At 47.3% G+C, this 26,376-nt stretch overlaps 4 protein-coding genes across 13 annotated transcripts; 2 read left to right on the top strand and 2 right to left on the bottom strand.

Moving 5' to 3' along the window:
* LOC148838420 (uncharacterized) lies at positions 1-3,973 on the bottom strand. 5 transcript variants are annotated; one of them, XM_088911816.1, is made up of 8 exons: positions 3,728-3,852; positions 3,113-3,178; positions 2,773-2,897; positions 2,539-2,646; positions 2,054-2,107; positions 1,341-1,511; positions 340-462; positions 1-220 (listed from the first exon to the last, which is right to left on the bottom strand). In XM_088911816.1, the coding sequence occupies exons 3-8, from the start codon at positions 2,881-2,883 to the stop codon at positions 128-130; spliced, it is 660 nt and encodes a 219-aa protein (XP_088767942.1). In that variant the 5' UTR covers positions 2,884-2,897; positions 3,113-3,178; positions 3,728-3,852; the 3' UTR covers positions 1-127. The 5 variants fall into 5 exon arrangements, with proteins under 5 accessions (XP_088767942.1, XP_088767940.1, XP_088767941.1 ...); XM_088911814.1 differs by lacking the exon at positions 3,113-3,178 and having other exon boundaries at positions 3,728-3,834; XM_088911815.1 differs by lacking the exon at positions 3,113-3,178 and having other exon boundaries at positions 2,773-2,935; positions 3,728-3,810.
* Positions 3,658-13,526, top strand: LOC148838419 (uncharacterized). 5 transcript variants are annotated; one of them, XM_088911822.1, is made up of 8 exons: positions 3,990-4,062; positions 4,845-4,888; positions 5,730-5,919; positions 7,420-7,530; positions 8,820-8,873; positions 10,597-10,755; positions 12,140-12,262; positions 12,782-13,526. In XM_088911822.1, exons 3-8 carry the CDS (start codon positions 5,800-5,802, stop codon positions 12,854-12,856), a joined length of 642 nt encoding a protein of 213 aa, XP_088767948.1. In that variant the 5' UTR covers positions 3,990-4,062; positions 4,845-4,888; positions 5,730-5,799; the 3' UTR covers positions 12,857-13,526. The 5 variants fall into 5 exon arrangements, with proteins under 5 accessions (XP_088767950.1, XP_088767945.1, XP_088767948.1 ...); XM_088911824.1 differs by lacking the exons at positions 3,990-4,062; positions 4,845-4,888 and adding an exon at positions 3,658-3,737; XM_088911819.1 differs by lacking the exon at positions 4,845-4,888 and having other exon boundaries at positions 3,773-4,062.
* A 1,702-nt stretch (positions 13,527-15,228) lies between these two features.
* Positions 15,229-20,581, bottom strand: slx1b (structure-specific endonuclease subunit SLX1B). Its single transcript, XM_088911044.1, has 7 exons — positions 20,483-20,581; positions 19,593-19,799; positions 18,943-18,994; positions 18,318-18,635; positions 18,054-18,181; positions 17,475-17,562; positions 15,229-16,669 (listed from the first exon to the last, which is right to left on the bottom strand). Exons 2-7 carry the CDS (start codon positions 19,763-19,765, stop codon positions 16,640-16,642), a joined length of 789 nt encoding a protein of 262 aa, XP_088767170.1. The 5' UTR covers positions 19,766-19,799; positions 20,483-20,581; the 3' UTR covers positions 15,229-16,639.
* Positions 20,582-20,943: 362 nt separating this feature from the next.
* On the top strand, positions 20,944-23,966 carry LOC148838417 (bolA-like protein 2). Of its 2 annotated transcripts, XM_088911775.1 has the most exons (4): positions 20,944-20,986; positions 21,102-21,190; positions 22,395-22,492; positions 23,608-23,966. In XM_088911775.1, the coding sequence occupies exons 2-4, from the start codon at positions 21,128-21,130 to the stop codon at positions 23,705-23,707; spliced, it is 261 nt and encodes an 86-aa protein (XP_088767901.1). In that variant the 5' UTR covers positions 20,944-20,986; positions 21,102-21,127; the 3' UTR covers positions 23,708-23,966. The 2 variants fall into 2 exon arrangements, with proteins under 2 accessions (XP_088767901.1, XP_088767900.1); XM_088911774.1 differs by having other exon boundaries at positions 20,966-21,190.
* The last annotated feature ends 2,410 nt before the right edge of the window (positions 23,967-26,376 follow it).

Raw genomic sequence — 26,376 nt, 5'->3', positions numbered from 1 at the left:
AGAAGAGAAAAATCAACTTTTATAACAAAGCTTAAGAGCTACAGTTGCAGGGGAGCTGCTGCTGGTCAGGAGCAGGACAGGCCTGGGCGCCGGAGTCTCGGCACAGTGGAGGCAGGAGAGGCGAGAGTCAGGGCTCCTCCGTGGGGATTCCCTGCGGGGCGTCGGCGCCGCGGCTCGGGCCGGAGAGGGGAGCGGAGGGGGCGGTCAGCACGATCACCGGCTGCGCAACAGGAAAAGGAGGCGGAAGGAGGAGTTTAAGCAGAGCTTTACGGAGCCAAAGGTCAGATTCAAAGGCCAGCAGGAGGCTCCAGAGTGGAGAGGCTGGGACTCGCTCTTTACCATAGAGGAGGCCGGCCCACAGCACCGAATGGCCTTGCAGCAGTAGGAGCTGATGGTGACGCCCAGGGTGAAGTTCACCGCCAGCATCAGGCTTTGCTCGTTGTGGAAGAGCATATTCAGGTCCTGTTGGCCAGAGCAAAGCCCACACACCGAGGTCAATCAGCGAGTTCTCTCCCCTACTGACATACTGGGCCAATGCTACTGTCTAACCACACCTGATTCTTGGTAGAGTCACGCTAAGTGGTCCAGAGTTGGACCAGGAGACCACAAACGAGCAAAGATACTTACTGCCGAATGCATGTCATTAGAAAGCAGGCAGCTGGGACACTGAGGATTGTGAACGTCACTGGTCCTCCTTCTAGATCCCTACAAACATCAGGACTGCACCATCGCTGACCTCCTCCTCCACACCCAGCACATGGATCCTACACTGCAATGACCATTGCAGCCATTGGCACACACTGTTCAACTACATTGCATGGCTCCTGTTGCATTTCCTGACAGCCTGACAGGGCTTGAACGATTCCTGTTCCTCGCCTTTGTCACAGATGTCGGAAGGGACAAACCGTGGAGAGGCAGAAGAGCAGAGAAAGACCCTATGCGAGGCGGCGGAACGGGGAGTTAGCCCAGGCTCAGCAGAGCAGGAGTTCAGGAACTGCCATATAGAAACCTACGCCCTCAGGCCATGAACGGGGCGGCGACCTGGTGCTCGGCGGGTCTCAGGACATCCGAACGTCAATGCTGAGCGAAGGGGAATGAGTGACCCGGAAATATATAACCACAGAGAGATAGACACCGGAAGGAGAGACAAGCACAGGAAACAAGGGACAGGACAGAGTAGCAGCGCCTGTTGCATTTACTGACAGCCTGACAGGGCTGTAAAGATTCCTGTTCCTCGCCTTGATCTTTGTGTTATGCGACAGAAGAAATCACTGGGTTCTCTTCCTGTTCATCCCAGAAGAAGTAAAAAAAGAACCTGACCTGGGAAAGATGCGACTTACAAAAGACTGTCTACAGATACGGCGCTCGGGTTGCGTGTAGTTTTCAAATCTCCAGCAAACGGGGAAGTCAATGATAAAAACCCTGAATATGAATTGGTAGGTGAAGAAGATGAAGAAGCCCAGGCCTGTACAGATGCTGCTGAAGATCTCCATCGCCAGGCAGGCTTTCATCTGCAGAGGGAGAGAAAGGAGGCTCATCAGGAATCTGCAGCTCACAGCAGGAAGGCACAAGCTGATCGTGACTCCTCAGCATCTGATGGCTCCCTCTAGTGGAGTGGAGTTGTGTCACATTCCCTCCCCCAGAGACCCGACAGGCGCAGGGGGGTCTGAGCTCCAAGATGTGACTGTGGGCAATGGCCAAGTGGCTCACAGGTCAAAGCCCCCATAGCTAACAGTGTAACCATAACTTCAAAGAGCAGAAGAAAGGGGACAGATGAAAGCAGCCATTCTGCTCATTTAATCCATTGGCTAGTTAGTAGTTAATTAAGCCGTGGATCTCATCCAGCCAGTCAAGAAACCTTTGCTCTGAGCTGCAACAGTACATCACTTGTGAGGAGACCTGAGCCCCAGACCCATCTGTCTACAGATAATGCCCCTCTCTCTCTCTCTCTTCAAAGCCCCTTACAAAAGGCTCATGCACTTTCCCCAACTTTCCCTCCCCTTCTCCCGAAATAGACCGAGCAGGCTGACCACAGCCAACCTGGGAGACCTACAGTGGGCAGGTGAAGGCTGACCGCTGCCATCGCCAGACCCCCAGCAATCGCGCTCTGGAACAATACGAGGGAACAGCACTGTTAAAGCTGGAGGGTGGGGGGACAACAGCACACCTGTACTAGAGACACAAGCTTCACATTCCTCCGAAAGGAAAGGGGGGTGTGGAGGGCATCAGACTGTGAGGCAAATTAGTACCTTTGACTTCACTTCAAATGCACTACATTTACAATCTGGCCTGTTAACCAGAAAGGTTATAGACACAAAGAGGCCATTAGCCCTTTCTTGCTTGCATGGCTGACAGGCTCTTATTCATCAGATTTAACCCCGAGTCTCTACATGCCTGGTTCACCCAATCATTCCAGACCCTGCCCCTGGTGCAAGAGGCCCCACCTGTTTTCATTCCGGAGGATTCCAGTGCCCCAGCTGGACACTGGGACAAAGACGGGCGCCCAAGCAGAGCACGTCTGAGGCCATGCACACTTACGATGAGGGTCACGACGATGCACAAGATTTCTCCAGGCCTGTTGATGTCCTCCTTCACCAGGACGATGCTCATGCTCAACGTGAACAAGCTCACCATGATCTGGGTCACCTGGAACAAAAGGACAAAAAGGACACTGAAAGCCAGGAGCACTCAGGGAACCAGCAAGCCAAGGAAACAGCGCAGCACTGCAGTGCCAATGTGCCACCAGACTGCTGACACCCTAAAACTCCTCACCCCCAGGGCCTTGGGCTGACTGTCCAGGAACTTCTTCTTCTGCTCCGGGTCCTTCTGGAAGGACAGAGACAGAAGGGGCCCTTCGCTCTCTGGGCGTGCGGCCGACTCCATGTCTCGCTCTCTTCCTGGGAGACAGATTCACACAGAGGATCCTTCTGAGCCCCTGATGCAGGGAGGGAGAGCAGAAGGACTGCACACTTATAAAGACACAGGAAGCAATCAGACTCGCGGTGCACCGCCGGCAGATCCATTCCAGGTCTTACCCCCTACACTCAACTCCGGGTGCACACAAGTTCAAGGGTTTCCTTATCAAGTGTGGGCAGGGGTGCAAGGAGTTCACCTCTTAAATATTGTCGACTTTCTGGTTTATTGCCGAGATCCGTCGAATATCCGGTGTTTGTAAAACCTGGAATGGACACAACGGCTTCTTAACTGGACTCCAATATCAGCAAAGATTTCTAGGAAAATTCAATTGGATCTTCGTGCATTTTCTTCAGAAAATTAATCTTTGTTATTTGAGGATTATCTCCGGATTACATGCAAAAAACGCAACTAATAGAAGAAAGTGTTTTTTCCGTCAAAATACAGCACAGCCTCTAAGTAATTCAGCCATCAAATACTGTTCTTCTACCTAATTCCAGAACCCTGTAGCCTGCCGACGCAAACACTTTAGTACGTCGAACTGTGGACTGGCTGTTGAAACTTTCCCGTTATTGTTACAAATAAATATCGTAGCAAATGGCTGAAATACACTGTATGACGTATATTCGAGGTTTGCGAAAAGACACGATTTATTGACCGAGAAGAAAAAAACAAGTTTAGCAGGCAGCAGAAAAGAGTAATCTCTGTGGGGTTTTTCTTGCTTGGCGACCGAGGACAGAGAGAAAAATCGGATTCATTTTTCTGTACGCGACTGGCCCTTCTCAGGAAAGAATACACTCTGGGAGTGTTTTACCTGAAGTGCGGTGAGTGAAAGTTTTTCAGCAGCGACTCCCTACCCCTCTGGAAACGCGGCCACGGCTTTGTTTTCGTCTTTCCACGGCCAGCGACCCCTCCTCTATCGCAGCAGAGGTTCCCTCTGGAAATCATTGAACCGCGGTCTTCTGCCAAAAAAACCTCTCCAACATCCTGGAGCTGCGCGATGGCGGGGGTGGGAGGAGAGGCGAGTTGCTCCCGGCGGCAGGAGGCGCTTCTTCAGACTGAACGGCTGTGGAAGATCTCGGAGAGCTGAGAGCCGCCACGAGTTTGCATTGTGTGTGGAAGGACGGCGCACAAGTTGAATTACTTACTGTGAGAAGACGGGTTGCATTAACATGATAACATTGCATGATTCGAACATCGCATTAATATTCATTAATATTAATATTAACATTCCGTACGTTTTAGCCATCGATGTACGCGTATGCGTATGTCATTTAAAAAAAGCTCAAATTTGACTTCGCACAGCAACAACATTTTCCGAGATAATTTCAAGGAATAACTACGCAGTGCCACCGCGCTCTGTTTACTCAGTTTTGTGTGGACCAAGTGCTTTACTGTTTCAAAACACAGTGACGTTTTACTCTACCGCGTTCATTTTTGTGAATGCAGCAAAACGTTGTGATCTCTCTGTACCGTCCGTGAAAACAATGTTTTCGTCATGTTTTCGGCCCCCAGAGAAGGAGACGCTTTTGAAATTTAGCAATACCCTGAACAGGGCAGAGACTGTATTTCCTAACGCACACGGCCCCCCAGTTCGGTCACACATAAAAAAAAGATGGCTGAAAAAGCTCTTTATTGTACAGAAAACTGTGAACTGTACAGTACATACACACAAATTGACTGCGCAGCGCGACACGCGGTGTCCGAAATTACAAACCATTATATTTTTCAGACGGGGCGATAGTCGAAATGTCTGGATAGATTCCAGCGTTTGCTCAGCGTTAAACCAGACGCAGCAGAATCCCGCCTCCTAGAGCGAAACGAACATAAATCTGTTCTTTCCACAGAAAAAAGAACGCGTGAGAGACGACTCTCCTCCTATCGGATATTGTTGATAAAACTATTGGAAGTTTTTTTTTTATTTCCACCAGATCTTCAGTAGAAAAAAAAAGATTCAATCGCTGTTTTGGAATAGGTAACTGTCAAAATTTCAAAATTTTGAAAATGCCGACTTTTAAAAACCTAACGATCTGTGTTCGTCTCGGTGGTGTTGTTCTGTCTTGTCTGTTCATACTAACGGACTGGAGTTTTAATTTACAGTAAAAAAATAAATAAATGTTACTCCCTCAGGTCTTACCGTTGTCAGGGCGTTTAGCTAAACGCGAGCACATTTCGTTGACTGCAGAAGACTTTTATTGGCAAGTTTCCTTGCGTTTATAAAATGACTTGCCCTCCTCCGGCAACTACTGAAGCTCTACATTTCTACACCATCTCCATGTTTTAGGAATTTATGAAGGGCAGCAGGAATTGTTTCACAGCCTCGCGGTAGTAATTTTCATACTGCATGTGGGTTGTACTCGTTAAAAATAAGTCCTTGGATATTTGAAACGCATTTGGAAAAATGCAGTGCCGTAACTTTTTTTTTTGTGCACAGAGGCAATAATGCTTCACAGTCGTGCAATTTTGCTGTAGTTCACTAGGTGTGCTACAACTGAACTGCAGAACGTTTTTACAGATAATTTACTGTAATTGGAATTGCGTGTCCATTACACGGGAATCTGTTGCATATAAAAGTTTCACACATTTGCTGTGCAATAAGTATTTCAGACGCCTAATATTTCAACGCGTGTTTTGCCGGTTGTGCATGTCTACCACCACATAGCTGTTACAAATTACCCTTTAAAAAAAGTTATTGAAGAGCCTTAATCAGCCTTAAAAAATACATATTGCATTTAAGATTAATGCATCTCCGCTGTCCAGACAGCCTCAAAAACTCGTGTCTTAAATCTGCTTCTTTCTTTTTTGTGTGTTTTTAGACAACACAGTCTTCCAATCAGTGCGTTTCTCCCGGCCGCTGTCGCAAGACGGTCCGATAAAACACAAGTGATGGAGTCTCCTGCCAGCACCGAGCCGTCTCCTGGGAAAACTCCCCTGGTCTCCTTATCCTTCGAGAAAGACCCAGACCGCAAGAGGAAGTTCCTGGAGGCTGATCCCAAAATCTTGGGGGTGAGGCTTTCTGTGCGAGTAATCTCTGGGACAGAGGTTCCCAGCGCTTGTAGTAACCTACAGCACAGGGCAGTCAGACCGGCTTCCTGGAGAAGGCTGTCTGAGCCGCCCTCGCTAAATTCAATTAACTTGAATGATAATAAACCCCTCGTATCCATACCTTAAAAATACAACTATTTACTGCGACGGCATATTAAAATAAAATTCCTGAAGCAAACGTTGGAGAAAATTTCCCAGCGTGCCTTTTTAAACCTGATGCTTGAGTCGAGTTACAGTGAGTGGGGAGATCAGTCGCGGGATGAAATTCTGGGGATCCCTCAGCTGCCGGGGAGCCCAGTGGACCAGCCCTGGCTGAAGCTGAGCTTTGGCCTTTGTTGGGGGCATCAACCGTTTTGTGCGGTTTTAAATACTGCATCGGTAAGGAGGCCAGTGCCACGCCCAGTACACCTAGAGGGCGCTCTACTTCTGTCCCGTTCCTAATTCCCCTGTGATTATTCATGTCTTTCTGGTGTGTCTTGTTGTGGAGCTGTGTGTCCTGTGTCTGCTCTGCTCCTCACTCAGCATTGAGGTTCGGATGTCCTGAGACCCGCCTAGCACCAGGCCGCTCCTGTCCATGGCCTGAGGGCGTAGGTTTCTATACGGCTTTTCCTGAACAGCTGAGCCCGGGCTCACCCCCGGCCCTCCGCTACGCATAGGGTCTTTTTCTGCTCTCCTGCCATTCCACAGCTCGTCCCTTCCGACATCCGTGACAGTCAGTTCTGTCCCCTGACGAGACTGAATCTCAGCCACCACCTGCTTTTCAGAACAAAACAGCGCCCCTCCCCAGAGAACCCCCCCACCCCCACGAATCAAGGCCTGGGATACTCACCGTCCACTCTTCTTATTCCGATCCCCTGTCCCGTTGTCATTTCGATCCAGCTCCCTTTGGATACAGGAAATTCTGCAGCCGCATTTCCCTGTGTACATCTTTTTTTTGTGTGGAAAATGTCTATTTCCTGCGGGCTCCATGGTCTTCATGCCCTGATTTCTCATTTCTCCAGTGCCTGTTCTGTAGCCCGCACCTCATCATAGGAAGCATGACAGAAAATCAAGGGGGCTGAGTATCTTGTTCTAGAAAACTCTTTGAATTTACTTTCTCTGTCAGGACCCGAGAGAAGGAGGCATATTAGCGTTGCGCAGATGTGCAGCAGTGATATTATTCCTGACACCACTCCCTCTCACACCCCTGCTGAGAATTCCTTTATAGTGTAGAGACTCTTCATAGCCAAGCAATACCTGGAGAAATTTACTCTTGACCAATTCAACGGTACATGAAGTACAATACAAAGCCCACGGAACAGCCCATGTAAATGTTGACCAGAGATACTGTATGTGCCTCAAGATACAATGGTACCTTAAATGCTATGTAAACCACTCCAGTTCTTAAGTCTTTTAAAGATTCCTCATGGCCTCTGCTTTCCCAGGCATGCTGGGCTGAAATGGATCCTCTGTGTGTTGCAGGTTGCTCAGATCATGCTCAGTTTATTCAACATCGGAATGTCTGCCATCGGGTGTTTGACTGTCCAGCAAAATTGCAAGGTGGAACTGGCATCCATTTTCGTTAGCCTTTGCGTAAGTATTTACAGGAGGAGTTAAAGAACGCCAGAGAGATATGAAGTATGGGAAGGGGAACATTTACTAAGCACTAGCCTTCTTATAACTCTAGAAAGCAGATCCATTTATGTACTGTAGACCTGAAGAAGGCTGCACAGCTAAAATGTTGTTTAATTTCTTTACCTTTCAGCATAGAAGTACAGTATAATAATAATTGCTTGCACTTATATAGCGCTTTTCTGGACACTCCACTCAAAGCGCTTTACAAGTAATGGGGATCCCCTCCACCAGCACCAGTGTGCAGCCCCACCTGGATGATGCGACGGCAGCCATAGTGCACCAGTACTCTCCCCACACACCAGCTCTCAGTGGGGAGGAGAGCAGAGTGATGAAGCCAGTTCAGAGAGGGGGATTATTAGGAGGCCATGATTGGTAAGGGCCAATGGGAAATTTGGCCCCTACTCTTTTCGAGAAACGCCCTGGGATTTTTAATGACCACAGAGAGTCAGAACCTTGGTTTTACGTCTCATCCGAAGGACGGCGCCTGTTTACAGTATAGTGTCCCCATCACTATACTGGGGCATTAGGACCCACATGGACCGCAGGGTGAGCGCCCCCTGCTGGCCCCACTAACACCTCTTCCAGCAGCAACCTTAGTTTTTCCCAGGAGGTCTCCCATCCAGGTACTGACCAGGCTCACACCTGCTTAGCTTCAGTGGGTTGCCAGTTGTGAGTTGCAGTATATACAGTATATAGATATCTGATCTCTGAAATAATCATTGTAAATATTATGCAATTGGTGTGCATACCAATTATATCATTGATAATGATAATGCTTATGTGAGCTGCCACAGATAGCTGTTTTGTCCTTATTAGGGGTCACCAGCATGGCATAGCCAACTATACATGATGTTGGCCATTTATTGAAATATTTTTTTTTCTAAAGGTGAGACAATTATTATTATTGTCATTACCATCGACTTTATTTATGTGAGATGGAATTAGAAACCTGTTGAGACACTTCTGCTTTGCAGCAGTCAGAGACAGTATATCATGCTTATAGAGGCTTCTCTAAATTATTCTTGACAGTTCTGATTCTGCAGTCTTCTTCCTAATGTAGTTTTTGAACCAGATGACACCTGGTTGTTCTTGTGAAAGGTTTTTTTTTATATAGAATGTAGAATGTGTTGGATAGACATAATGTATACATATTTTATAGTGCATCCACAAATCAAACTGACAGTAAGCTGCCAGCAGACAGAAGGTTTTGCCGGTGGACTAATTCTGTTCTCCCATGGTTGGTTCAGACAATTGCAGCTGGGAGCATAGCGATTTCTGCCCAAGACCTTCATCTGCCAAAGGTAAGAGAATTAAAAGACTCCCACATTAGAATGAGCTAGACTGCATGTGTGGAATAAGTTAGTCATTGTCTAGCTGAAAATACTGCCCATTCAACTAAATTTTATCCCACTACTATACCTGAGTAATTGACCCCACCAGGGCTGTCTCAAGGGTCCTAATGCTCAAAATAAAGCTTAATTGCTTCCATGTGAAAATGTGATTTCCTAAACCCATTACCAATTAACTCTTAATTGCCTAATTAATCCCCACTGTAGCTAGAAACATGTACTTCAGCGGCCTTGTAGCGACCTCTAGTGGCCAAATAGCCATAATTACAGCCCTTTCTTTATCCGGCCTGTCACAACCTGCTGCACGCCAGACTTATGTTCTTTTTTCTCTTTTTTTTTGTGAATTGTAAAGGGGACAATGTGATGACATCATGTGAGGCATCCAGTTACAACCCTTCAGTTTTCTCAGTTTACAGTACAGGTTACAGTTATGTCTGATGTTGATGCTGTTGGTTTTCTAGGCCATAGCGTGACTTGTTCACTGCCGTGCGGCTTAGACTCCGTTTTCTCATTGTGCACCCCCTGCACATTTCCAACCACCTGTGAGAATGCACGCTGCTTATGTGTAAGATAGAAAGCCTGCAGTCCTGCTCTCGTGTGGATCTTGGAATGTAGCGATCCAGACTGGGGAAAGGTCACACTATAAACTCCTTGCGGATGCCTGCTAGGTCTTGCCTCAGTTGAAGCCAACTTATTCTCTTTAGCCTCATGGAGCATTGATTCAGGTTTGCCTTATCTGGATTTTTACAGATAACATTGAGAGCGCGCGCACACGCACGCACACACACACACCTCATAGTCTCCAAATATCTTTCACTTGACTATTTAACTCCGATTTCCTTCCTGCAGTTCACTACTTCAAACTTTGTTAAACAAAAAATTGTAGTGCCTGTATTTTCACTGCTGCAAAGTTCTCCACACTCCTGGTCCTGGCCTGTGCAGGACTCGACAGGGAACACAAACTTCTCCATGGCTACAGACTTGGAAACCATTTCAGTTCAGCCCATTTAAGCCAATAACTGATTCCATGAATCATTAGGAGTGCAGGTTGACCGAGAACCTGGAGATCCTGTGGCTCTGCAGAGCTGGAGCAAGGATCACTGTTTTGAGTCTGTCTTGTCGTGTCTGGCTGCAACTTTGTCACAATTACATTGTCTCGTAAACAACAACGACGACAAAACAATCCCACTATAATTTAACCTCTTTGAACCTGAATTCCCCTTGCGTTTTTTGCACGCATGTACTGTACTGTTAGGGACAGCCTTTAAGAAAATGCCAGAAAATAACACCAACACCTATTGCTGTAATCTGGGACATTTTCAACATTCACTTTTAAGAATCATCCCACACAATGGCACCAAAGCAATAGTTCCTTCTTGGCAAGTACAAACGTCTAAAGTGTTAGAGCAAGGTATATTAGAATATTAAGAAACGACAAGAGGAATCCCTAATAATATTAGGAGTGACCTACGTCCTACTATTGCCCAGGGCAGGTCCACACGTAAAGGTCTGTCCCATGTTATCCCGACTTGTTTAGAAAAAAAGAGCTATCCCATTTTTCCGAAAGAGCTCGATCTGTGCCTCGAAAATGGGGCCCGAGCATTCCAAACGTGCGGTGAAGAGGAAACGAGCGAGCTGGTCGATACCCATCGCAGTCTGTCTGTCCTCCCTGCAGCTCAAAGCCTGCCTGGCTCTGCAGATCATCGGCGGCGCTCTCCTCGTCGTCGTGTGGCCCCTGCACCTGGGCACCATAAGCGTCGTCTATTCGTACAACTTGTGCTGGACCGAGAGCAACATGACAGCAGCCAGAACCGCCTTGTGCGACAGCTTCCAGGTGAGCTCACTCTCCTCTCCCCCACGGTATGAGCTACAGGAGCATAAAGGCACGGACTTCCAGATTCAGAGACGGTTTCTTCCCACACGCTGTCAGATTACTGAACTCGACCCCTCCCACTGGCTCACACTGAGGTTTTTGTATGTTATTTAATTTGGTGTTGTTTCTGCAGCTGTTCTGTGTTTGTGTTTGGTGATTCCTTTAATGTCTTTGTATTGGAGCACATGTGCAAACAGGCATTGAGCATCTGACAATAAACTGAACTGATCGGAAGAAGACTGTACGGGGATTAAGGAGGAAAGCCCTCTTCCCTGAGCTCCTGCGGAGGACTGGACGACTGCAGTTTCAGAGCCGGGACAGGGAAAAGGGCATGGCCAAAAGCGAGTGGTAGGGCTTGGAGGGACTCCTTCACAGTGCAAATCCAGCACCGGCATCCACTTGCTCGGATTGAAGAAGGACAATCACCCTTTTCAGAACTTTTGTATTATAGTACAGATTGCATGACTTGTTGGAGTGTGTGCTCATTGTAAGATGTCTTTTGTGGAATCGAGTTGATTTGTCCCTGTCGGAAGATGGTCAGCCCCACAGAAAAGATTCTTGCATCGCATTTCTGGAGCCTCCTTCCTCCTTCCCAGGCAAAGAAAATGAGGACAGTAGATTAAGATTTTAGGATGTTCTCCGGGAGCACATGCATTAGAATTATTGGACTGTCTGCAAGACCTGGAAAAGTTAAAATTGCCAAGGATTTCTGTAGTTGTATGAATGTCCAGTGTGGAACTGAGTTTTAAGGCCTCAGCCCTTGCACTGATTGCCAACTGGGGGAGACTGGGGCATGCAGACAAGCTCCTTTGACACTGCGTGCTCCCCTGCACCTGACAGGAGAGGGGGTGCTGCCTGGAGGAGTGGGGTGTTTCTCACTGACACACTGTGAGCCCCCCCAGCGCCTGACAGGAGAGGGGGTCCCAACTGGAGGAGTGTGGGGCGTCTCTTACTGACAGACTGTGAGCTCCTTCAATGGAGAGAGAAATGGCAAACATGTAGGGCCTGGATGGCGTGTTCCTCTCATGAAAGTGGTCTTTTGTTCCTCCATGGTGATCCCATTTACACAGGCTGCTGGTCACGCACATCTGACAGATCACGGAGGTGGTTATTGGTCGACCAGTACGCTGGGCGTCAACAACCAAAACTGCCTTTCTGTTCCTTTCCATTTCAAATCATGCCTCCAGCGTCAATCCGTAATGATCACTTGAGGAACCAACCCGAGTCGGTAATGCACCGGAAGGACCATCAGTCGTACCCTGGACTGAGCTGAAAGAGCCAGAGCTGGCCTCTCCTTGCTGCAGCTCTCCCGGCCTCTCACGCCTTTCCCCTCTCTCTCCGACAGGCGGTGTACGGGCGCATCAGTGCCGAGGGGGAGCTCGTGCAAGTGGCGCTCATAGCCGTGTGCATGACTCTGGCCGTCTACAGCGGCAAGGCCATCCAGTGCTGTGGCCAGGGATCCCGCATGGTAAAGGATGCTGGGAGTGTTGGGAGATGGCGGGTTGAAGGGGGGAAGGGGGGGTTCGTTACTCAACTCATTTTTCCTTGACACGTTGAGCCTCATTCACAGTGCGACGTCCTGTGCGTTATTACGGGGGGGGGGGGGGTGCAATATAGCCAGTGCCGAAAATGAGATCAAGATCAGAGCAGTCCTTTGAGATGTGTTGCGAGGGGTTGGCGATATTCCACGGGGAAACTCGCTCGCTTTCGGTTTTTACGGGGGTGGTTTACCGAGCGTGTCTGCAAACCGGAATTCTGTCTCATTAAATCCAGTCTCAGAGTCTTAGCCTAAGTCTGAGTCTTCAATTAGTCTTAGTTATGACCTTAACCCAAAGTACAAACCTAAAATCCTCAAATCGAGCAGGAGCCAGGTAATGGGTGGAGAGTCGCACAGAGTGCGTCACACTGAAACTGACAGTTTGACCGCTGCGCCGTGTTCCTCTCTTTAAACCCTTCTCTTGTCTGTTGCCTCTTTCCTGTTGTGCAGCCAGTGATCACGGTAAACAACCCACCACCGCCCAGCCAGAGCAGCGAGGAGGTTTGGCAAGAGGCTGGCCAGTGACTCCCCCTCCTACAGCTCCACATGCCGCACAGCAGCTCCGAGGCCCCATTCCCACTGACCTGCTCTTCCCCTCACAGCGTCTTCCTTTAATCAGCTCTCCTGTCAACGAACCTCTGTGAAATAAGTGTCTCTCTAACAACATTGATGCGCTAACAGGTTTATTACTCTAAGAGCTTCAGAGCTCTGTATTACTCAGTAGCTGGCTTAGTCTGAGGTATACTATAAATATGTTATAAATATCCCACACGACTAGGCTTCAACCAACAGGACTGGGCTTGAAGCATAAAGATTTTCCTGTGGCTACTTATGTTATGATCCTATATTGTGTTATATCCGTCTGTGTCCCCCCTGATGCACTGTACTGACTCCAGTGCTCTGCCAACGCCAAAGGCAGCATGCTCTTAAAATTGTGTCAGCAGCAATCCCTGGTGTGGCAAAAAGACGAGCTGTGCTAACACTGAGACCTCTGGTCAAAAGTCTGCCAAGGATCCAGACACTGAAGGGTTGAGAACAGCAGAACACAGCATGTCAAATGTGCCCAAGTGCAGGACAGGCTGTCATAGTCCATTTTAATGCTCTATTTGCCTAAAATGAATTAGTACTTCTGACATTCTGAGGCACCCCTGTCTGTTGGTGGACAACCAATCCTAAATAAATTCCCTAAACAAAATCCTTTTAGCTCCTACTTGTGACTCGTGAAACAGCCCCCTCTTTTGATCTTTTGATCTGAAGGAATTTTGTCCTTGAATCCTTTCAAGCTCCTTTTATCTAGACTGAAAGGATTAAGGTCTTCTGCCCTCTTCATACATGACAACTCCCTGAGACACAAAGCATCACTTTTTTTTTCCTTCTCTGAACTCTCTTTGAACTTTTTCCCAGCCAGCAATAGCTTACTTGTGGTTTGGTGACCGAATCTCACAATGACATTCTAAATGAGGCCTCACCAGCGCCTTGTAAAGCTAGAGGAGATCTTACCCTAATTTAATTGCACACTCGTGGCTATACATCCAAGCACCGTCTGCTTTTTTCTTACCCACATTGTCTTGAGGTGTATATCTAGTAAATACCAAGACCCCTTTCATGCATATTTTCCTGTAGCAAAGACAACTCCATTCTGCATGTAGTTTTCTGCTTCCTGCCTGGATCACATTGCACTAATGTTGGGGACGTTTCACGTGTCCCCAATTCTCTCTGTGATTTCCTTGCGGCTGTTTCTGTGCGTCACTCGCTCCCCACTTCTGCCTCGCAAGTAAAGTGAACCTGTGGGGCTGCTGTATCAGAATCTAAATCATTAATCAGGATCGGGGAAAGAGCCACAGTTCCCAACTGAGGCCTGCAGCATGTCGCTGCTTACAGCTGGAGATGGTGTCCCATATGAAGAGGATTTCAAGGCCTGAAAGCAAATTTCATTGTTGCCTGGGCAACGTCAAGGAGCCCTAGGGGGTCCATTGTGGGGAGACGCCCTTTCTGTACCCCGAATTCAGCCAGCTGGGCAGCCACGGCCGCCAACCCAGGGCCGTTACGTAGGGGCGGCCCCACACTGCCGCAAGGCCTCAGACAAGACTTTCGGGAAGCAGGGCACTCTGTGGGCACACCGGCCTGCACACCAGTGTGGCGGATACTTTCTGAAGACCTCCCCGTTTTAGGGTGCGTTTTCGGGAACACATCTGCCACCCAGGCGCCGGAGCGAGGCGAGGGCCACCTCAACACCGCAAGGGCAGAAGAAAGGGGGTCTGGATTCCAAAAACCTCGAGCAGGACCTGGCAACTCCAGGCCACATCAGTTCTTGCTGCACCTCTGATCTTAATTGCTTAATTGAATTAATTATTTGGAACAGAAGCTGAATCGCCTCGTTTCTGGCCTTCAATCTTGCTAACACAAACCTACCTGTGAAATGTTCTTGCGAAAGGACTTGAGCCAAACAAACGCACAACGGCGCGCAGCATTAAAATGCCTTTTCTCACTGGCCAGCAGCACAGCCAGGCCATGGCCTCCACAAACATATTCATGACATCGTTCGGTCAGCTTCTCCCAGGGCAGGCTTGAAGTTGGGAAAAACATTTTTCAGCGAGAAAAACATGAGCCCCACCGCCCTTCCAAACCACTGCCGTTCAGTCCACGGGACACCCAGCACCTTCACTGTCAAATTCAACCTGCTCATTGCCAATCAGCCAGTTAAGGAGCTGGCTGTAGTACATTTCGGCAAAACCCAGGTGTTGCAGCCCTGTCCTACAATGAGTCCAGAGAGGTTTCTAGTGCCCAGTACAAACAGGAAAAGAAAACTGTTGTTTATTGTCATTCACTATTTATGATCGTACCCTCCTATATGATTTTACAACATCATAATCATATCAGTCATTATCACATTTACTCTATATACTGATTTTTTTTTTAATAACAGCTCACATTATGATCCAAATCTACTTACATTGACATCAACGTATACAGCTATGTGTTTAAATACCTTTAAAAAAGATTTATTGCATGGGTTCTAAAAACATTTTTAAAAAGTCGGCTGTACACAGTATAATACCATTAAAATTTTTGGGGGGGAAATTCTTGCGGCTGTTTATCAGATATGATTACCCGCTTGATCCAGCCTCACTATGAAAATGGAGCTGCTGGTTTGCAGTCATTCATTATCTTTGCCCAAGAGGCTGCACAGGGAGATGAAACAGCTTAAGCAGTCTACACTGAGCACTGATGCACTCAGGCGTGCACTTCAGTGTCAACAGCTTTCATGTGAAACGGGTTCACAGCTACATCTAGTAAATATTGCTTACAGAACTATACTTGCTTATCGGTGATCTGTTTTTGAAGTTCACTGAGACCAGATTCATCCTAGCAAGCAGCAAAAATCGAGTTTGAATTAGTGGAGTTTAGACAGGGGATTCAGATATTTCATCTTGAACACAGCAGGCCTAAAATTACAAAACAGAAGCTCCTGACACCCAGGGCTCTTGGTTAACTTCATGTCAATACTCCAGGAGGTGTTGCTGGTTTCCTAATCCAGGTTCTTAAGACTGACGGTGCCTGCTGGTTTCATTCCAACCAATTATTTAATTGAGCCCCCAGCTTCAACTAACTCTTCACTAATTAGACCTTTCTGAATTCCTGTTCTGGAAATGTCAGCAATTTTACAAATATACAATCCTGTGTATTTGGAAAAAAAATCACAAGTAATCTGGAAGCGTCATAATTGAAGTGTAGGAAAGAATTAAAGAGTAATTACTCAAGTAATTAATTCAATCGAGACACTAGCTGAACACCTAAAAGCCTAGCAAGACTAAGAGATGCTGTGGTAACCCAGACCAGGACTGGGTAGCTGCAGGAAGTGTGCAGGAAGGGTACACTGATTCATTCAAGCCTTATCCAACATAATCATTTTGGTGAAGTCCTGTACTGCCATTTTTTTAGAAGGCCTACAAAACCTGCTGGACTGTTGCCCACTCGGCTCAGGCTACAGAGATCAGCTCTAGATCAAAGGGACATATTGCACAGATCTTTTTAGGTCCCGTACCGGCAACAAGCCAGTGCATTTTACAAATCACCCATCATACCACAGTTGGAGGAAAAAGAGATAATCCATTTCCAAAATCCGCAAAACAGCTGGAGCGGTCAAGGTGCGCTAACCAGAAATCTTGTGCTTGCAGATTGAAGTGGCCAGGGCTGCAGAGAGGCTGCCCTCTCCTTTGGAAACAGCAGCTGTGTTCTCCATGCTCATTGGCTGCGGCTCTCAGCTGTGTAGACACTTCCTGTCCAGATGTGGCATCATGGTTCCAATCACAGCTGCAGCTCGTCTGCCCAGTGGCTCTGTAGAGCAAAACAAATGTGCAGACGTGCTGAAATAAATACAGACATGCTTTTTTGGGTAAAAAAGGCAAAAGTACCATTGCTGTACTAGACAAGAAGCATAGTTTTTTAGAAAACCGCCTCTTGAACAGCTTTTAAAGAAACCCGACAGAGTCTTGTGGGCCTGGGGTAAAACAGTCTTCCCAGCATTGTAGGAAGTGTTGAAATGTAAAGATGTAACTCTAGCATGAGAATCTGCAGTGAAGGAAGATATACAGTATAATGTGCTTAACACTCCCAATAGCAGGATAATTCTAAAGCTCTTCTGACTCTTCCTTTTGATTGATTTAGGGGAAGTCTAGTTCCAGCCAGAGACTGTCAGTCTCAAGTGCTTTATGCCAATCTCCTCACTCCTGAGTCTTCAGAACCAACAAGGTCTTCTGTTTTGCTTTCCTATCTGAGCTCTTAATGACCTAAGTAAATCAGTTACTGTCCTAACCGGTCTTATTTGACATTGAAGGAGTTGAAACAAGCAGGGTTTTGGCTCTCCAAGAGCAGGAGACCTTAATAAACTCAGGCACCCACCCTTCACCCTTGACTTCGCAAGGGGAAAAGAAAGAGGGACAATTTTACACAACTAGTAATACATCTTCAGCACACTAAAGGAAAAAAACACTGTGAACTAGGCTCCAAAAGCCCATTTGTGGACAGCAGGTCCCAGATGTTGCTGCTGCTTGCCCTGTCCGACTGTGTACCAGGTCAACTAGGCTTCCTTCCAAAGCAAAATAAAACAAAATCCTTCCATCTCTCGAGGCTGGTTGCCCACCTGGGAAGAAGCGCTAATTTCTTCTAAGTCGCCATAGCAACCCTTCTTGTAGCGGATCAGACTGCCCCAGAGCACTGGGGATTCACAACTGGAAAGAAGCACAAGAAAAGATTGCATGAGTAAAACCTTGTATCTTCCTTGCATCTTCAAAAAAATCTAAATAATATTTAATATAACACAGGTGTTCTATATTGCAGTGTCCTGATGGAGTAAAATGGAAATGACATTTTAGAGACTAGAAGTAAGTTCCAGTTTAACCGCAGACTTCATTTAAACAGAAAAAGATTAAATATGAGAGAATGCCCAATTGGGCCCATCCAGGTGTAGATATTTGATCTTGTCTTTGCGTTTAATGGTCATTTCTACTGTAAGTGTGTGGGTATCGGCTTCAACAACATGTCTGCTCAGCTTATTCCAGACTCCTCCTGCCCTTTTTGTAACAAATTGCCGCCTCTTCTATGCCCTAAATGAATGTTTAGTGAAACGGTACCTTTGGGAATTCTGATTTTTTGGACTGAACTTGAACATCCCTCGAGACGAAAAGAGACAGGTTCGCGTTTGTGCCGGACTGTGACTCACTCGGGACAAATCCCCTCCACAGGAAGCAGGTGGGCGGGCTCTGCCTGGAGGAAGTGCTTGGCCAAGCAGGTCACATGACTGGTCATGTGACAAGAGGGGTGGAAACAGCAGAGCAGGTCTTCAGACAACTGGAAGGACAGAAGGAAGGCTGGAAATCAGGCTCTGAAAGGGAGGTGGAGAGAAGAACGTGGAATGGGGTAGAAAAGGGTGGGAGATGAGGGGGGAAGGGGAAGGGGAAGAGAGATGCCACTCAGGCAGCCGTACCTCAATGGACTCCCGACACAACACGCACTTCTCTGTGCCCGTGGCGAGTGTGCCCGGCTCCTGCCCGCTGGTCTTCTTGGCACGGACACTCCCGAAGGCGATGGGCACGTGCAGGGGGGGCTGGAGGGCGGGATCGAAGTCCAGCCGATACTCCTGCTTGAGCCAGCGGGCGGTCAGGGGCAGCCGGCTCCAGGGCGCCACCCGCAGCATGTGGGAGACCACGCGCCAGTGGAACTCCAGGCTGGACTCGCGGCGGGACTTGCGAGCCACGTGGGCCAGGCGGCGGGAAGAGTGCGGGTGCTGCCACGCCCACTCGAACTGTGAGAGGGGGGAGGGGTTAGTGAGGGGGGGGTGTCTGTGTTCCCACAGTTACAAATCTGGTTCTGAGGGATAAGAATCCCTTTGTGTGGCAGGTTTATTAAAACTTCACGTTCTCAGGACTGGACAAATTCTAATGGATCAGAAAACCAAGTTATCCAGCATATCTGGCAGCATAAACGTATCCTTATTTCTATTCATTATATTTGGACAGCTTATTGCTTACATCCGATAAGGATTCACCCTGCTGACAGGGTGAGAAGTATTTCTAAATACTGTACGGAACCGGTCGTCACGAAGGACTCACCCGCAAAGCCGCAATGTCCGAAGGGAAGCCATGAATTATCAAGATCATCTCCCTGAATGGAAGAAAGACGACACCAGGAGACTGAGAGGCAACCACAACACCAAAGAGCATTCAACGGCAGAGTGGCTGGTGGCACGGGCAACTTTTTCATTTTTCTAGACTAGACTAGAAAACCCTCGAGCAAGTGATCTCTGTTAGGCACAAGGCTAAGCACCAGGCAAGGCCCTCAAGGCCGAACACAAGGGGAACTGGGAGAGCATTCTGGGAAATGAGTGTGATGGGCGTGTCAGGATGGATGTGCCCCCTCATACGCCACCGGAGTATCACAGGAGTGAGAAGGTCACCCTTTCTTGACACAGATGACAGTGACTGTGGTGTGAGAACTCCTTTAGCCCCCCATGCTCTCCCCCTGACTGTGGATGGATGGATGGATGGATGGATGGATGGATGGATACACGGGAAAGCAGTCAATGGAGAGGTGAGGACAGATAGCTGACAGATAAATATAGGCAGAAGGAGCACTTACTGCCTAAAAGGCGGCACACAGAAACAGAAAGACAAACAGATTAAGCAGATTAACAGGACCACCTGTTCCAATGGCAAAGACACGCCCCCCAACCCCCAGACCACCAACCCCCGCGTCCTCTCACCATGGACCACGCCCACTCGTCCTCTTGGCCCCGCCCCTCTGCCGCCCACCATTGTGCTGACCAATCCGGCGCTCCGGATTCACCGTGAACCCAATATAGATGCGGCCTTTGAACTTGGGGTTGGTGCAGTAGAGCATGTACACCCCAAAAAAGTTCTCCACCTCCACCACCATCCTGCCGCCACCAGAGAGCACCAGTAACACAGACCTGGAAGAGGAAACCACGTGATGATGCGAATTGTTGTCATCCAAGATGTAAACTATGTACCAAACAATTAAGTGTAAATAGTCAGCTTCCAGAGCAGACTTTTTAGACCTTTTAAAGTCTAAAGGATCTTAACGTTTAAGTCATGATGATCCAAATAGAGAAGTCACTCAAAACCATTCACAAAATCTCCAATTAATATTACTATTTCGTCTTCATTATTAATATCTCTCAAACAAAACAAATGACTTAATATCATTATTATGTATAATAAATTGCCCGGGCCCGTTCAATGAATGAATCATACACATTAGAATAGATAAAGAGGTAATCAGTCCAGTGAAAAGCGACCAAATACCGAGGCTAAAGAAATTAAGACGTTTTGTCTTGAACAAAGGAGACTAAGGAAGGCATAGAAAGACACCCACTGGGCACAAATCCTAACTACGGCGAAGGGCACTTAAAACCGAGAACCGTTTCACTCAGACGGCTGTGGAAGTCTGGAAAAAGTACCCAACCGTGCTGTAGAAGCCGATACAGAACTGAGACTTGCTGGTCTACAGAAACTGTTGGATGAAATGCTCGGGTCAATAAGCTACTAGCAACGCACCGATGGGCTGCATTACAGAAACTAATTAAATATGTTCTTATGCTCAACATATCGCTATAATGAATTGCAGACTCACCTCAGCACAAAAAGTCACAATTAATTATGCCATTTTGAATTATTGAACATCGCTAAACTGCTCAAGAGGGGTGTTTTAAAAAAATCAACTACCCTGTCTAAAGCTGTCGACATTCTCGCCTGATATTTTATTTCTCCTCCTCTTGTTACTTTTTATAAACTAAAGCGATAAAATATATTAGAAATAAAAGCATTTCCATGTTATCACATATTGCTTTCAAATGTCTTGGAAACACAACGATTCGTTTTTCTCCCATTGATATTTTGTATTTAGCTCAGGCGTTTACAAAGGACGGCTAAAGAGTCCCCCTTTCCGAAAACCACTGTGATTGGTTGTATCCTTCAAGCCCTTAACTCCATGCTTTCTCCTCCCTGCTTGTAAAAGAAAAGAGCTCATTGGTGGCTATTGGAAGAGAGTCCCGCCTTTATTACCTACTCCGTCTACTATAGGTGGACATATATTAAGAGGCGGGGTTTCTTTCGTGACTCCTCCCTGCAAGAACCGGTAAGGGGAATAGGTCTATTAGGTTTCCTTACTTGATGTAGGCAAAATAAAATTGTGCTCGCACACCAATTCGTTCGGGAAATAAAAAAATATATATATTTTTTTAATTTGTCAGTTTCCTCCTTCTCCGGCTGTAATGCCATGGCGATCACCGCTGAGCACATTCGCGAGAAGCTGACCGCAGAAATCGGTGCAGTGCATGTGGTAAGTCAGTATAATTGGCCAGCGGGAAAAATAATTGGAATAATCCCCTTTGAAACAGCCTTAAATACTATGAACGGGAATGGCAGGGGTTCCCGCGGCTCTGTTTAAGATGTCAGGCTTCCGAAGACAAGGGCTTTATTTTTTCTTCAATACATTATCCGACGTAATACGCAGGTGTTGCCGGTTCATGAACAAACAAACGCACTGCGTCTCGTTGTGAAAGTCCTTCAGTCCCCTGAACAAACCGCAAACAAAAATAACACTAGAGATTGCGATTTCAGCCTGTCGTCCTCAGGGAACGAAGACATTTGGACAGTCTGAACTAAATCAGATTGCTATAGAGGAGATGGACCCAGCAGGCCTAGAGCGCTGATAATCACGACTGGTCCAGGGAGGCGGCTGATTTCCTGGTTTTTATCCAACCCCGGTCTCTCAATGACTGGATGGAATCAGTTGCTCTTGTAATCGGTGTAATTGGTTATATAAGCACAGTCCCCACGCCTCTACTCAAAGAGGACTTAAGCCCGGTGTATCTCTGCACACCTGCTTTTCCTTCCAGGCCACCTTAATGAATTAATTGATCTCGCCCATTGCTTGACTGGAATAGTGGCAAGTTCATTCTGTCTAGTCGAGAAGTTGTTGTTTTTTATTTGCATCATGCGATCATTTGAAGCTCACGTTTGAGAGCTGAAAAGTCAGACAGCCCAAATGAAGTCTGTTATTAAGTCAATCAAGAATTGAATTTGTGGAACAGAGCTGGGCTGGAGCACACACCAGCAAGTGAGAGGGCCACCAGGACTGGGGAACCCCTAAAAATTAGGATACTGGATTCACGCAAGCATTCTATACTGCGTTGTCTTTGTTATAACTCATCTGCTTAGCAAATGCACTTATCAGTAGCTATTAACACCGTTTACAAACTTCTACATTAGGTGTGATGCCAGTGCAGACAAGGTATGTGTACATTGAGCATGATGATAAGAATTGGGCAGCAAATCTCCTGTCCCAGCATGCCCCTGGGGTTTTATTCCAGATGATCTTTATTTTATTGAACCAGGTTGAATGGTTTGAACGCCTTGCTCTTTTTTTCCCTACTGGACCATTAGCGTTGTAGCTTTTTACCGCACCACCGCTGCACAGGCAGCTGGACTGTGGGTCCCCGGTCCCGGTCTCAGGACTCAGAGCCCCTCTTCTTCTCCCGCAGGAAGTGGAGGACACGTCCCCCAATAGGTGTGCGGCGAGCTTCAAGGTGCTGGTGGTGTCGCCACAGTTCGAGGGCAAGACGCTGCTGCAGAGACACAGGTACGGAGCAAACTGGCGACTGGGGGCTGGGAAAATCCCATTATATACTGCAGAAGCCAGCAGCTCTATCACCCGGCCTCTCACAACTGGCAGCCCACTGAAGCTCAGCAGGTGTGATCCTGGCCAGTACCTGGATGGGAGACCTCCTGGGAAAGCTAAGGCTGCTGCTGGAAGAGGTGTTAGTGGGACCAGCAGGGGACGCTCATCCTGCAGTCTGTGTGAGTTCTAAAGGCCCAGTATAGGGATTGTGACACTATACTGTAAAAAAGCGCCGTCCTTCAGATGAGAAATTAAACCGAGGTGCTGATCTTCTGCTGTGATTAAAAATCCCTGGGCCTTTCTTGCAAAGAGAAGGGGTGTTACCCCAGTGTTCTGGCCCAGTGTCCTAATCCCCCTCTCTGAACTGGTGTCATCACTCTGTTCTCCTCCCCACTGAGAGCTGGTGTGTGCGGAGAGTACTGGTGCATCATCCAGGTGGGGCTGCACATTGGTGGTGGTGGTGGAGGGGAGTCCCCATTACCTGGAAAGCACTTTGAGTGGGGTGTCCAGAAAAGCGCTATATGAGTGTAAGGAATTAATTATTATTATTAATCCATCAGTTTCCTAACCGCTTTATCCAATTCAGGGCCACAGGGGAGCCAGAGTCTATACTGGCAAAGCAACGGGAGTAAAGCAGGGTACGCCCTGGATAGGACGCCAGTCTATCACAGGGCACACACAGACTCAAACACACGAACCGGGGCCAATTTTCCCAGAAGCCAATTAACCTACAAGCATGTATTTGGACTGTGGGAGGGAGTCAGAGCACCCACTTATTACACGAGACAAAGAGATCAGTGCCGTTTAGAACGCACCACAGTTTCCTGGGAGGCTTAGAATGACACAGGCCAAGCTGATTGACTCTGAAATATTGAAGATCACCTGCAGAATTCCATGCTGATAAACGAGCATTTTATTTATCAGTCTCTAGCAACTACACGCCGATTCTGGATTAAATCTCAGTTGTGCAGTCCTACAAGTGAATAGTGATGAGAGGTACCAGCAGTAAGAGCAAGCCCCCTTTCCCCGATGACCTTGTCTCAAGTGACCAACTATGATCTGCTGCCCATTTCCAGGATGGTCAACTCCTGTCTGGCCAAGGAGCTGAAGGAGATCCATGCCTTTGAGCAGAAGACGCTGACGCCGGAGCAGTGGGAGAAGCAGAATGCTCAGTAGTGGAAGACCGAGCCTCAGACCAGCCTCCCCCGGGACCAGCCCGACATTGCAGTGCAATGCTTTTCCTCGCCTGGAGGGGGCGCTGTGCTTAAGCGCTCAGTCAGAGTGAACAATCACAGGTCCACTCCAGCCCCTCGTATCTTTGCTGTGTTTTTGTCCCATCAGCTTGGACTAGATTCTGGGTGTGTATGTGTTGGAGGTCGTAATGGGGAGATGTTACACATTTTTGCCAACATGGTAAAAGTTATTTCTGTTTCTAGCCTCTGTCTTCCTTTGAGTTTGGACCATGTCTGCAGTGTGCCCCTCACAATACTAACAGAGGAGTAATCAGCACTTTGTAATGTCTTGAGTTCGAGAGTGAGAAAAGAAGAAGGTAGAGTCCAGGTGTATGCAGACCTGATCCTGGGGGGATAACCCAAAGACTGGGTTTCATTAGTTCCTGGATTATTAAAATAGGGGTGTCAGTGGCTTGAGCACACCAGTACCCTGGGGCAGAGCACAGCATGAAGCTACATGTCCTACTCTGGTGTCTTCGCCTATCTAAAGTGAAGGGGGGCGGGGGGGAGAGAGAATTAGGCTTCTGCTTTTCATGGGGGAAGCATGCTTTTAATTGCGCAGAGTGTGGACTTATTCCCAATTAGCATTCAGCGTTGCCTGGATGATTCCTTCTGGATCATGATGGCCTGGGAGTCCTCACCGCGAAGAGATGAGTGCTGGCGTACTCCAAGGCTGGTCAGCTGGAGGATCTGGCATGAGTCCACTTTAATTGGGTTTTTAATTAGTAATTAGCAGAATTAATATGACAATCAAGGAGCCAGCTGCAGTGGTGTGTGTGTGTGTGTGTGTTGTGGGGGGGGGGGCGAGTGTCTTCTGGTTTGTGGTCCACCTGAGTGAGCAGTTACAAACTTAACTGCACGATTGTGATACTCCTGTCCTGGCCCTGAGGTGTTTTGTAAGCACCCGCCTCTTTATTTAAAGGGGGAACTGCAAAGCTAATTTCATAGTTTAAGGTTTGAGAAGAATCAGCATTGATGAGGGCCTTTCAAACCACAATAAAAGTCAAACGTACACGGTAACTTGTAAAACCTCCAATTTACATCACCAAATGGACAAAATTTCCAGGTCTGCGCAGCCCCATGTTATGTGACTCAGAACAAGGCAACAAAACTTCCAGTGACGTGTTGCTGGCCCTATCACAGTGCAAACAAGCAGGCTTGTGAGTACATCTCTTTTAATCCAATAGGAAATATAGCCTGAGAGGGTTTTGCTGACAAATACAACTTACTTGTTAGCTCTGCCTGCAGATCACATTGGAACATTTCTGCAGTGAAATTTCTGCTACACAACCTGTACTGATTCGCTTGTACAAAACAGTATATTCTTCATTACAGGGACTAGTGAACAGGAAGGGCTGCATCGCGTCACGATTCGTGGGAACACGTGCTCTCGCCCATGGTGAAACCAGGGGTTTGCTACAAAATGGTGACTTACAGTACTGTCACCAAGTTCACCATTTTGTGCTTAATTCTCAATTTGTAATTTTTTTTCTATAACGTCAGTGAGTTTATTTTGTTCCAGGGATTCAAGAGCCGGTCTGAGAAATTGGGACTGCAGTTCCCCTTTAAGTGAATTTGAGTAATCAACTGTAAAAGACCAGAGAAACGTGCTCGGAATATAATTAGGTTCTTGGGTAATTGATGACTCAGGATGGATCAGAACTCGGAAGGAATCGGGCCTGACAACCCTGGTATAAATCATCAGAAGCTTGTTAAATTGGTCCATTTAAACATTTAAATCATTAAGAAATAAAGTGGAATAAAAGCCATCAAGCACTCCGATCTTTAAAATGTGAAGTTGTTCGTTGCCAGTATAGAGACTTTTACCAGTTTGCAATAATTCCATTAAAAAAGGATTCCCACCACACACAAACATCTGTGTTCCCACATTTCTGATTTAAAGACAGCCTTTTTAATAACTTGCAATCCTGTCTTGTTGAGACCTGGGTGATTTTCCTGGGAAAGGTGCTATTCACTGGCAGAAAAGGGGAAAGAGAAATGAATGATCTTGGAAAAGAGCAGGAAAAAGGTGTTTAAAAAAAAAAAGAAATGCCTTTTTGATTTTCAGAATCGACCCTCGATACATTCTGAAAAGTTCTGGACTGCATCCGATGCGAGTGCTGTGGCCCGTTTTTGTCCCTTTCTCCCAGTCTGAATCAGTTATCCAAGCTATTCCAAGCGACAGTCGCTGGATCCAAGCACTGGAGTTGGCTGCTGTAAGTGCTGTGGGTAGCCCAGTAGGTGGCGCTCTTCCCTCCAAACCTGAATTTCCAGTATGGTAACTGGGGACAGTACTGGAGGAGGTGTCATCCTTTGGATGCGATATTGCAATCCTGACCTCTTGGTCATTTAAAATCCCATGACACTGTTCTGCTCCAGGCTTCTACAAGCCTAAAAATTCCCCTGTGGGAAGATCGGTGAAGCAATTTCTCACTTCCTTACACAGTCTGCTATACAGCCAGGCTGCTGGTGCAGAACGGCCCCTACGTATCGTCCAGGTGCGGGGCAGTAATTCACGGGAGTTGAAGAGGGCTCCCCTTCTGTAACGTGTAAAGTGTTTTGAGATGAAAAGCGCTATTTACCCCCCACACTGTCTGCGCGGTTCGTGGAAAT

This window comes from Atractosteus spatula, chromosome 3 (assembly GCF_055471065.1).
Source record: "Atractosteus spatula isolate fAtrSpa1 chromosome 3, fAtrSpa1.hap1, whole genome shotgun sequence".
In the NCBI taxonomy this organism is placed as follows: Eukaryota; Metazoa; Chordata; class Actinopteri; order Semionotiformes; family Lepisosteidae; genus Atractosteus; species Atractosteus spatula.
This window is presented reverse-complemented; position numbering and strand designations above follow the sequence as displayed.

Excerpts from the sequence above, each read along its gene's own strand:
- LOC148838420 (XM_088911816.1), bottom strand. The coding sequence starts at position 2,883 with ATGGAGTCGGCCGCACGCCCAGAGAGCGAAGGGCCCCTTCTGTCTCTG. Across the intron at positions 2,108-2,538 it reads GCATCGTCGTGACCCTCATC|AGCGCGATTGCTGGGGGTCT; the intron begins GTAAGTGTGCAT and ends GTATTGTTCCAG. Across the intron at positions 221-339 it reads GTGGGCCGGCCTCCTCTATG|CCGGTGATCGTGCTGACCGC; the intron begins GTAAAGAGCGAG and ends CCTGTTGCGCAG.
- LOC148838419 (XM_088911824.1), top strand. The coding sequence starts at position 5,800 with ATGGAGTCTCCTGCCAGCACCGAGCCGTCTCCTGGGAAAACTCCCCTG. Across the intron at positions 7,531-8,819 it reads CCATTTTCGTTAGCCTTTGC|ACAATTGCAGCTGGGAGCAT; the intron begins GTAAGTATTTAC and ends TGGTTGGTTCAG. Across the intron at positions 10,756-12,139 it reads CCTTGTGCGACAGCTTCCAG|GCGGTGTACGGGCGCATCAG; the intron begins GTGAGCTCACTC and ends TCTCTCCGACAG.
- slx1b (XM_088911044.1), bottom strand. The coding sequence starts at position 19,765 with ATGGTGGTGGAGGTGGAGAACTTTTTTGGGGTGTACATGCTCTACTGC. Across the intron at positions 18,995-19,592 it reads ACGAGTGGGCGTGGTCCATG|GGAGATGATCTTGATAATTC; the intron begins GTGAGAGGACGC and ends TCTTCCATTCAG. Across the intron at positions 18,182-18,317 it reads TGTGTCGGGAGTCCATTGAG|TTGTCTGAAGACCTGCTCTG; the intron begins GTACGGCTGCCT and ends CTGTCCTTCCAG.
- LOC148838417 (XM_088911775.1), top strand. The coding sequence starts at position 21,128 with ATGGCGATCACCGCTGAGCACATTCGCGAGAAGCTGACCGCAGAAATC. Across the intron at positions 21,191-22,394 it reads AAATCGGTGCAGTGCATGTG|GAAGTGGAGGACACGTCCCC; the intron begins GTAAGTCAGTAT and ends CTTCTCCCGCAG. Across the intron at positions 22,493-23,607 it reads ACGCTGCTGCAGAGACACAG|GATGGTCAACTCCTGTCTGG; the intron begins GTACGGAGCAAA and ends GCCCATTTCCAG.